This window comes from Solanum verrucosum, unplaced genomic scaffold, assembly GCF_900185275.1.
Source record: "Solanum verrucosum unplaced genomic scaffold, falcon-dt-bn FXZP01000268.1, whole genome shotgun sequence".
Lineage (NCBI taxonomy): Eukaryota > Viridiplantae > Streptophyta > Magnoliopsida > Solanales > Solanaceae > Solanum > Solanum verrucosum.
In genome coordinates this window covers 2,323,812-2,335,404 of record NW_026019957.1, presented here as the reverse complement: position 1 = coordinate 2,335,404, position 11,593 = coordinate 2,323,812, and the positions used below count along the sequence as shown (strand labels likewise).

The 11,593-nt window shown below is 32.8% G+C and overlaps 2 protein-coding genes across 2 annotated transcripts; both read right to left on the bottom strand.

Annotated features, from left to right (window-relative positions):
- Positions 1–2,546: 2,546 nt before the first annotated feature.
- LOC125814753 (uncharacterized mitochondrial protein AtMg00810-like) lies at positions 2,547–3,217 on the bottom strand. Its single transcript, XM_049494214.1, has 2 exons — positions 2,875–3,217; positions 2,547–2,731 (listed from the first exon to the last, which is right to left on the bottom strand). Exons 1-2 carry the CDS (start codon positions 3,215–3,217, stop codon positions 2,547–2,549), a joined length of 528 nt encoding a protein of 175 aa, XP_049350171.1.
- Positions 3,218–5,211: 1,994 nt separating this feature from the next.
- LOC125814752 (uncharacterized) lies at positions 5,212–6,992 on the bottom strand. Its single transcript, XM_049494213.1, has 2 exons — positions 6,920–6,992; positions 5,212–6,095 (listed from the first exon to the last, which is right to left on the bottom strand). The coding sequence occupies exons 1-2, from the start codon at positions 6,990–6,992 to the stop codon at positions 5,212–5,214; spliced, it is 957 nt and encodes a 318-aa protein (XP_049350170.1).
- Between the last annotated feature and the right edge of the window lie 4,601 nt (positions 6,993–11,593).

Sequence of the window (11,593 nt, the reverse complement as noted above, 5' to 3'; positions counted from 1 at the left end):
ATTAATTTTTTTAAAAGTGTTCACATTTGTTTGTAAAATTCAGAAGAAATTTTTTAAAAGTGAATAAGTAAAATTATCTTCTTATTTATGATTTCTTAATATGCGTGTAAAAAGAAAAACAATCAACTAATATGAGATGAAAAGAATACTATCTATATATTGGTTCGAGAGGTTTATTGTTTATACCTGATGGGGTAAAAATTGAAAATTGAAAATATATTGTCTTATTTACTTCTTCCCTCTCAAATTATTATTGATATTGTTTCCCTTTTATGCTTTTTTTTTTAAAAAAATATCTTAAACTATAATCTCTGATTATTTTGCATTTCTGCCTCTATTTTTTCGGGGGAATTAGTTTATAGTTTTTCGCATTATATAATATTCTACAAGTTATTCACTACATCTTTAAAAAAACGTATTCTCCTCTAGCTATAAGTTTGGTGGCTAAGTCCAAAAATTAAAGACCAGCCTATTAATGGATAGATCATGCAATTAAATATATAATCTTCCTTCATTAAATAGTTACTCTATTGTGATGTTTATAGTCTTAAAAAATTATTAAGAACAAAATAAAAATAATATCTTTATTTTAAATTTCTAACATAACAAATAAACTGAGATAACTATTTAAGTGGCCTCTCTTTCTTCTATCATGTTATAGTAAGGTTCAATCTTGAATAAGTATCTTAAGGGAATATTTGGCTATAATCAATCAACAATAGTGAAAATATGATTAATTCTATCGATCAAATGAAAATTGCTCCCCCCCCCCCCCCCCCCTTCAGTCCCTCGTCTACCCAAGGCAAATTTTATCACTATTCAATAAACTCCGACTCAAAAGCAAGAAGGAAGTAACATATACTTAAATTATGGAAAAATATTGTATAAAAAGTAATTACAAATAAAAGAAAGACCCTTAAGATAATCAATATCCACATATTATTATTCATCATATAATATTTCACATATTACTAATTGTTGCATAAATACATATAGCCCCTAAACCAAATCATGAACTCCTAAGAGTTACACTAATTAATATTTGTTATAATACAAGAAAAGACACCCAATTAGTGCCTTAAGGTGTACAATATACTACCAAGGCCTTCTCTTGATGACATAATACACAATATCAAACAAGGATCACCTTTTTCAATCATAAATGTCATGCCATAACCAAACTTTCTAAAGGGGAAGACAACAAATTAGGTGACAAATGCAATGCCATGAATTTAGCCATACCCCTCATGCCCACCCCAACCACCAAATAATCTAAAATGAAGTATGAGGTAGACAAAACCAAAAATAAAGTCAAAAATACTTAAATGCTGCCTCTATTCATGCATGGAATTATTAAACTTTACATTAATATTGTAAAGGCAGATTGGCCACAATGTCATAGTCCATGACAATTTTTGCCTTGACCAAATCCGTCTATTTGTGTCTGTGGTAGAATTATTCGTTAATGATTGACCAAATTCGAAAGATTCATCTTCCTAAAAAAAATGAAAATTGAATCTATCAGACATATATAAAAGTTAAGCAATTCAATACCTATTATATATATGTTAAAGATAGTTTTTCAATATTATATTGTAACTTTCGATGAAGGGGGCTCGCGAATATACCCCTTCCAGCTATCTCCATCCATAGACACATATATAACAACATTGTTTACGTAAAATCCTGCGTACGATCTTCAAGTTATATGTAATGTAACCAGACATGTTGTGGGAAAAACAATAGGAGCCGTACAACTACAAAAATTGGACAAACATTAAAAGAGGCCAACTGTTAGAGGGTACACGTGGCTCCAGAAATTTAGATCATAATCTTTTGTAGATTCTTGTTAGTTATGTGTGGGTTCATTAGCATTTGGTCAAGCTTCACTTCTATTTTACTTTTCAATTTTAATGAATTTTGCTGACCAAATCTTTTTTGGAGGTTATGTATGTTGTAGAACAACATATCTCAAACTCACCCAAGAACCTAAATATTGGAAAGGAAAAAAATAACTAGCAGGCAAGAAGTGTTTTTGAACTGTAAGTTGTAAGCTTCTGTTTCATATTATCTTCAGCATCAATGATGCCTTTTAAATATATAGGCTTACAACTCAACTAAAATGCAGAATTTAAAAGGGCACTAACTCAATAGTGCTTTCAACTAAAAAGAGAAACTTCAGGACCGAATAACAACTATCCTAGACTAAGTCAAAGTGCAGTAAAATACTATAAAAAACTGCAGTAACTTTTCTCTTCTTTTGTTTGAATCGTTTATTCAACATCCCCCCTTGATTCAAAATCGCTAACACCAAGCAATGATCTAAAATAAACATGTTTCTGATATGGCAGTGCCTTTGTGAATATATCTGCTACTTGTTCATTAGTGTTGCAAAATTTCAATATGATCTCTTCTTTTTCCATCAGCTCACGAATAAAATGGAAGCGAATGTCAATGTGCTTTGTTCTTCCATGAAATGCAGGATTGTTAGCCATTGAAATTGTGAATTTGTTGTCGCAATAAATTTCCGTTGTTTTCTATTGCTTCTAGTTCAGATCAACCAAAATTCTCCTAAGCCAAATGCATTGACAAGCTGAAGTAGTTGTTGCGATGTACTCTGCCTCTGAAGACGACAATGTTGTTGTTACTTGTTTCTTCGAACTCCATGTTATTGCACCTGATCCAAGGCTGAACACATTGCCTGATGTACTCTTCCTATCATCCACCGAGCCTCCTCAATCATTGTCAGTAAAGCATAACAATCTGAAATTTGAAACATGAGAATACGAAATACCATATTCTAACGTTCCAACAACATAGTGTAAAATTCTTTTTGCAGCTCCAAAATGATGCTTTGATGAATTGCTCATAAACCTTGAAACAACACCAACAAAATAGAGATATCTGGGCAAGTATGAGCCAAATAAATCAAATCTCCAACTAGACTTCTAAAACTTCTTGCATTGGCTTGCCCAGTACCATCTTCCTGGTGCAATTTTTCATTCATATTCATGGGTGTTGCGGCAGATTTACAATTGACAAGGCCAAATCTTTTAAGAAGGTCTGATGCATATTTCTTTTGAGAAACAAATACTTCCCCTTCTCCTTGTTTCACCTCAAGCCCAAGGAAATAATGCAACAAATCCAAATCAGTCATCTCAAATTTACTCATCATACTAGATTTAAATTCAGCTACAGTAGAGTGAGATGAACCCATATAAATTATATCATCAACATAGAGGCATACAACAAGAAGATCATTGTTACCTCGCTTCCTTAAGTATAAAGTAGGCTTACTTTCACTCCTTTCAAACCCATTTTGAATAAAATAGGAATTGATTTTGCTATACCAAGCGTGTGGCGCTTGTTTCAGCCCATAAAATGCCTTCCTCAGATGGTACACCTTTTTCTCTTGCCACTTATTTCAAAACCTTGAGGTTGAGAAACATAAACCTCCTCTTCCAGTTCACCATTCAAGAAGGCTGACTTAACATCAAGTTGATAAAGTGACCATTTTAGTTGAGCAACCAAAGCTAAAATTGTTCTTACCGTCTCAAATCGAGCAACAAGAGAAAATGTCTCTTCAAAATCAATACCCTGCTACTGCGAGTATCCCTTTGTGACAAGTCTTGCCTTGTGTTTCCGTACACTTCCATCTACGTGATACTTTGTTTTGAATATACACTTTAATCCAACTACATTCTTTCAATTTGGTAAGTAAGTGAGCTGCCAAATTTCATTTCTTTGTATTGCCATCAATTTTTCCTTCATCGCATTCTTCCACTCCTCTTTTTCAATTGTTTCTTCATAAAATATAGGATATGAAACAATAAAAGCACATTGACAAGATTGATTAGAATATCTAGGATTCTCTTTCCTGGCTCTTGTTGATCTTCTCAGTGGAATTGGCTCAGATGAAGGTTCTTCAAATGTTGCAAATGTCTCTGGTTCAATCGCTTCTTCAAGTGAATTTGGATCAGACCCTTGTCCTTCATCTGGAGAGTCTTCAATGGGTATTAAAATCTCCTGTTGTATTTGTTTTTCACTTCGATTCCAACTTGATTTTTCATCAAATACAATATTTCTGCTAATTATCACTTTGCCATTAAGAGAGTTATATAACCTGTATGCTTTGGATTCAAGACAATAACCAATGAAAATACATTTTTGTGATTTTTCATCTAGTTTTTGACAAGTTTGAGAGTTTACCAAAGCATAAGCAATACAACAAAAAAATTCTTAAATGGCTTACTGAATTAAGGACTTCTACCTTTCCAAGCTTCATATGGAGTTTGATTCATCACAACCTTTGTAGGTGATAGATTCAGTAGGTACACTGAGGTTGCAACTACTTCTGCCCAGTATTGATTTGGAAGTCCTTTACCTTTCAGCAAACTTCTTGCCATCTCTACAACAGTACGATTCTTACGTTCAACTACACCATTTTGCTCCGGTGTGTAGGGTGCAGTAAGTTCCTTGTGAATTCCAGATTCTTCACAAAAATAGACAAATTCATTAGATAAGAACTCACCACCTCTGTCCGTTCGGAAAATTTTTATGCGCAACCCACTTTGATTCTCCATTAGTGCCTTGTATTTTCTAAAATTCTCAAAAGCTTTTGATTTGTATTTTAGAAAATACACTCAACTCATGCGACTGAAATTATCTGTGATGAGTGAAAAGTATCGACTTCCACCAAAAGATTCAGTACTCATTGGACCACACAAATCTGCATGAACTAATTCTAGGCAAGTAGATGCTCTCCAAGCCTTTCCAACAGGAAACAACTTTCTAAATGCAACCTTTGCATAAATCAAAATAACTAATTTCTGGTAAGACAAAGACCATACCTTTTTCGCCTAGCAACTTTAGCCCCTTGAAATTAAGATGCTCATACCTTAAATGCCACAATTCAGAGTCATTTTTTGCACCAGTTACCAAAGCAAAGTTTTCCACATTTGAAACTTCTAGCGGAAACATTCTGCTTTTAGCCATGAGAACATTAACCATTGTTTGTCCTGATTTTTTTTCTTTAATAACACATGCTCCATCATCAAACAGAAGTGAATATCCATTAGTCATGAGTTGCCAACACTCAGTAAATTATGGGCCAAACTAGGAACAAATTGAACATCATGAAGAAGCTTTACTTTACCATGGATGTTTCTTATTGCTACTATTCATTTTCCTTCAGCTTGAAGACCGTTGTTATCACCAAAGCCTAACAGTCGAGTTTAGTGTCTCATCAAGTTCATTGAAGATTGACTTTATACCTGACATATGATTGGAGCAGCCGCTATCTACAAACCACATATCACCTGAAACTTCATTAGTATCACGACAAGCCATGGACAACTTACTTTCTCCATTAGTTGTCTCTGCATAATTTGCTTGGTTCTCCCTGTACCAGCAATCTTCTTGCACATGCCTGTACTTCTTGCAGTTATGACATTGTTTGTTGCTTCTATTACATTTTTGCTCATTGAAGTGTCTTTGTTCAAAGACTTTGACTCGACCTCGACTATTTTCACGAAATGCACCTCTGCCCCGTCCTCTTCCTGTTGGTGCCTTTTCATGATCTCTTGAATTTTGTGCCTCCACCTTAGATTGAAATGTTTTTTCTTCCTGCTTTTCTGTTAACTTGTTTATCCTTGCCTCATGTGCTTGTAAAGAACCCATCAATTCATCGAATGAAAATTTTGACAAATCTTTGTACTCCTCAATTGCAGCCACAACATGATCAAACTTAGGAGTTAAACTCCTTAAAAAAATTTCAACAACAGTTTGATAAGTTATTTGGTCTCCGTATGACCTCATTTGACTAATAATAGCCATTGCTCTAGACAAAAAATCTTGCACATGTTCATTTCTTTTCATCATTAAAGTTTCAAACTCATGCCGAAGAGTTTGAAGTTTTACAACTATTACCTTTGATGAGCTTTGGAATTCTGTTTGTAAAATTCTCCATGCTTGCCTCGAAGTGGTGGCTGCTGCAATTCGGGAAAATACTGTCTCATTGACTGCTTGTTGAAGGAAGAACAATGCCTTTACGTCCTTCTTTCGATTTTCCTTCAGTCGCTGCTCTTCATCCGGATCTGCATACCAGTCTTTATCAAGTCCCAAAGATCTTGAGACTTAAATAAAGTCTTCATCTTGATGCTCCATAATTGATAGCTTTGTCCCGTAAGAATGGGTATATATGGCTGGCTGAGATATGTTCAGAGAACTTCCATTGGAAGCCATGGTGTTTTTCTGTTAATAGGTTGCCTAAATCTAAGCGTGCTCTGATACCACAAATGTTGGAGAACACAGATCTCAAGCTCACTCAAGAACAAAAATATTGGAAAGGAAAAAAATAACTAGCAGGCAAGAAGTGTTCTTGAACTGTAAGTTGTAAGCTTCTGTTTCATATTATCTTCAGCATCAATGATGCCTTTTAAATAGGCTTACAACTCAACTAAAATGTAGAATTAAAAAGAGCACTAACTCAATAGTGCTTTCAACTAAAAAGAGAAACTTAAGGACCAAATAACAACTATCCTAGACTAAGTCAAAGTGCTAAAATACTATAAAAAACTGTGATAACTTTTCTCTTCTTTTGTTTGAATCATTTATTCAATAATGTAGTTAGTTGAGATATACATGGATCATTATCTTTTTGGTTGTTGAATGAAGTAAAGACCCCTATGATCATCAAAATAGTTCTCTTCCTTTATAATTGTAGATAAATTACTATATACTAAAAAACATAAACTAGCTATGGATTAAAGTTGTAACTAAATAATAAAATTCATCGTTAATGTCTACAAGAAAAGAATAATAATAACAACAAAATAGTAAAATAACCAAAACACAATAAATAATAATAGATGAGGATAGCTAGATATTGCAAGTGATCAACATTTCCTTACCTACTAACCTTCTACTTTAATACACAACCTCCACACCCTTCCATGTAAGGTCATATCCTCGATAATCTGAAGTTGCGTCATGTACTGTCTAATCACCTTTGTCCAATATTTTTTGACCTACGACTACCTCTTATCGCACCCACTATATCCAACTTCTTGCATTTATGCATAGAGGCATTTGTGCATCTCTACTTCACATGTCCAAACCACATTAGTCTTGCTTCTCTCATCTGATCCACCACGAAGGTCAGTGTCACCTTTTCTCGGATATTCTCATTCCTAATCTTATTTATCTTAATATTCCCTCACATCCATCTTAGCATCCTCATGTCCACAACTTGCATTTTCTGATCAACATGGGAGTTCTTGATTGGACACCATCCTCACTTCCACGCCTTCCTAATGCATTGCATCACTAAATTTACATTCCAATATATTTTTAGCGTGTCTCATAATCATTATATATCATACATAAATAACACACACCATGACACCTCATCTTGAAAATACCACGTCAATTCATTCATTACTAAGAAAAATAGAAATGGGCTAAGAACTAATCCCTAGTGCAACTTCATCTCAAATGAAAAGTGCTCCAAGTCTCCTTCGACCATTCTAACTTAAATCTTGTCTTCACATACATGTACTTTATCGCCCTAATGTAAGGCACTGGCACACCTCTAGCTTCTAGGCATCCCAGAGGACTTCCATCATGACTTTGTTATAGGCCTATTCAAGGTCAATGAACTTCATACATATATACCTCTTTCATTCTTATATTTCTCCAGTGGTCCCTTCAAAAGATGGATGACTTCTATAGTTGATCGTCCCGACATGAATCTAAATTGATTCTCAAAAATGGACAAACCCTATTCTGACCTTTATCTCCACCATCTCTCTCAAACTTTTATTGTGTGTCTTAGAAATTTGATAACCATATAATTTAACTATCACTCTTGTTCTTGTACAACAAATCATTATACTCCATATCTATTCTTCAAGTACCGTCTTAAAATGACATTAAACAGTCCAACTAGCCACTCCATATATTTTCTATTAGTTCTCTTGCAAAGCGCCTTTAGAATCTCATCTGGTCTAGTCTTCGATTCTTTTTCCTACTCATCCTACTAATAGCGTGCTCCAAATCACCTAACACATTGTCTTTTTCCCTTTTGTGTTTAAGAGTTTGTGGAAGTATGTTTGTCATCTAATTTGCTTAGTGAAGGTTTTTTCCACCAATATCTTGTCTTCCTCACTCTTAATGCACTTCACCTAATTTAGGTCTCGAGGCTTCCTTTTTTCTCCTCTTCACAAGCCTGTACAATTTCTTAACTCATCCTTTGTCCCATAGTTCATATACAATCGTTAATTAAAAAACAATCATATTTTCTATCGTAACCACTAAATTAACCTTTGCCTTCGCCGCCTTATAAATTTTCTTATTAGTCTGCTTAGTTGTGTTATCTCACATGTTGTCTGCATCCCCACTACTTCTCCAATCCTCCATTGCCATAACTTTCCTAGCTCAAGTATTGAGTTGCATTTTACTATATTGATTGAGTCGTTTATTGGTCAAATCATTAGTAATTATATCATCATGTACATATGTCGTAAATATTTCATCACTCCTATGATATTCTTGCAAAAAATACGTAGATATAGTAATTAGTATGATGATTTGTTTTTACAAAATATAAACTTGTGAGTTAATTCTTATATTTAAAATATATGAAATCATGATATAAAATTTCCAAATCAAGTTTTTTTTAAATTGAAATTTTTCTCATGATATGAAATTAGAAACATTAATTTCATCTCTTAATTTTAAATAACGAGATAAAATCACACGTTGGATTGTCAACTTGAACTTTAAAAGAAGTCACTATATACCATTATTCCACACGGCTAAAAGTGGGCTTTCTGGCCCTTGACAAAAAAACAACAAAACCCCATAATTCATTTCCCAATATAGCATCAACTTGAGGGTCATAAGTGGTTCTAGGAAGTTAAAGAAAATAGTACTCTACCAATTAAAAAAAAACACTAAAGGAACTCATAAAGTTTTGATGTGAGAAAGATACCTGTCTGCAAACCAATTTGTTTCATTAATTATTTGTCATAAATACACACGTCTAGGACACATTTGAAATAAAATATTTATAGCATCATCCCTTCTTTTGATTACATCAAATAATTCCACAATTTAAAGAATGCAAATAAAATAAATAAATAAATAAAGAAAAGTCAATACTATGAAGTTCCTCTATTCAATTTTTCTTGTTGTTGGATATCTCGTTTATACATAGATGCGATATGTCGAAGTTGTGGAATATATAAAGTACATCGATAGGAATAATTCTTGTGTTAGTGAGTTGTGAAATGTTCTTGGCCACATGCTTTGCTCTAACACATTGTTTAGTAAAATGTTCATAACTTTAGTCTGAATATCTAAATGAACATATAGTATCTTGTGTTTCGAAATCAAACTCAAAAGATAAGTAATCTAATAAATTATCCATTGCCTAATTCATTTAGAAATTTGGACTCTTTGAAGTTAAATTATGTATGGCTTGTTTGAAACTTTAATTTATCGTTAGTTTCGAATTTGACTTGGTCCTAGAGCTTTTTTTAGAACTTAGATCACTTTTTGTATATCTCCTATATGTGCTTGGCACACCAAAAAAAGTATTTGTCTTGTTGAAGTCAACAACAACAAATATTAATTAATATTCTATTGGGAAAAAGTCAATGATAATAAAATCAAGGGGCCTCCATAACCATATTGTTTAAAATTGATATATGTATAGATAGATTTATATGAAGTCAAACTATTGAAAAGTTACAAACATGGTCCATGATACAATACATCTCAATCAAAAGTTCATAAATTGTTGTAAGAGTCAACAAACAACTTTCTAGTTTTCAATTGCGCTTGCGCCCCACAAATCCTTTAGATAGGTATTGCATGAAACAATTAAATATTAGTAGTATTAAATTATACAACCGTCAATTGATGAATAGTAATTCAACGCAAATTTTATTAGAAAATCTAAAAATTAGATCTATTATTTGGGTTACATTTGCTATCAGTAATTTGGCACGAAAAAATTGAAAAGATGATTGAACATGGTATGACATAATTTCAATTGATTAAGGATAAATTTGAAAAAGGTGATTAAATAGAATATGACATAATTTCAACTAATTGAGGACATAATTTAAAAGACGTGATTAAATAGGATATGCCGTAGTTTCAGTTGACTAAGGCCATAATTTACAAAAAAATGATTAGACAAGACAAGACATAACTTCAATTGAATGAAGACATGATCTTCGATAGAAAGATATATATGGAGGTGAAGGTATAAGATAGAAGATTAGTGCACTTTATATGAAAGAGTCAGAGGACTAGCCTCCTTCTATCTTCTCCTCTTTAGTAATACTATTTAGTTATTTAGTAAAACAAATTATTTTTGGAGGACTCCATAATTTTATTCAATAATAAATTTGACAATAGCTATAATAATAAAATAAACTCCTTCAATACAAAATCATATCCTTTTATCACAAAAGTCATACTATAAATAATAATTAAAAAATTGAAACAGTTAGCTTGCTACAACTTGAAAACATAAGTGCATGCATGTTAATTCTATAGTTTTAACTTTATTTGTTTACTCAATCATTCACTTCACACTCTTAATATTCAATCACGCGTGAAGACCCTACACCTAAAAGTAGCTTTTTTCTTTCAATGCTAGGGGTATGGTTGTGTGGGGTCATTTATAAAGTTCACTACATTGGAATTTTCATGAAATTTGTCGCTAATTTGCTTGTAATTAATATAATTTTTTGATAATTTATGGCTAATTTTTATTCTTATGAAGATATTTGGAGGCTAAAGGTGTACACGTAGATTATAATATCATACTGCTCAAGTTCTAGGTCCCCCTCTGACTTAATACTTTACTTTATAATATAATAGCAAGTTGGTTAGTTGTTAGCAATTAACATACATACTTAATTAGATGGCTATTAACTCTAGCTTTATGCAATGCTAATTATTTAATTAGTAGCTAATAGAGTATAAGAGATACAACAAGGATGAAAACAATGAACATATATTGTAGTACTAGAGAAGTAGAGTCTAGTGGAGCCAAATGTTTCAACCGCCTTTTCATTAAACTATGGTTAAAGCAATTTATTTAGAGTGATTTTTTATTTTTATTTTCCCTTCGATGTTTGGTGTCCATATTGGAGTCCGATTATTTCGAATTCGCGCCGCGTAGACCCCATTCGGGGGGAAGCGCTCCTTACCAAAGACTTTTTCATATTTAGATTCAAATACAAGACATCTGATTAAGAAAACAATCTCATCCGCTGCACTACCTCCATGTGTTGGTAATTTATTTAGAGTGATGTTGAAAGGGACATTGCCAATTTGCAAAGTCTATTATATAGTATTTTTTTGAAACTAAATGGAGTGGAGGATTTGTGATAGAAACAAACAAGATCCTTCCTATTCCATATTGGAAATGACAAGGCATTCCCTTTTAGAGGATTTAGTAAATATTATTTCAAGATTCTTTCTTTCAAACAACAAAAAGGCAATTCCTTTTATTGGAAGGAGATACTTGGTCAGTTTTATGTCTTATAAAACAAAATAAGCAATATAATTGTCC

Bases quoted from the DNA above. Each gene is read 5' to 3' on its own strand.
- LOC125814753 (XM_049494214.1), bottom strand. From the start codon at position 3,217: ATGGGTTCATCTCACTCTACTGTAGCTGAATTTAAATCTAGTATGATG. The intron at 2,732-2,874 runs GTTTATGAGCAA...ATGATTGAGGAG, and splicing joins TTTGTTGGTGTTGTTTCAAG to GCTCGGTGGATGATAGGAAG.
- LOC125814752 (XM_049494213.1), bottom strand. From the start codon at position 6,992: ATGACGCAACTTCAGATTATCGAGGATATGACCTTACATGGAAGGGTG. The intron at 6,096-6,919 runs GTTAGTAGGTAA...ACTGGTATGCAG, and splicing joins GTTGTGTATTAAAGTAGAAG to ATCCGGATGAAGAGCAGCGA.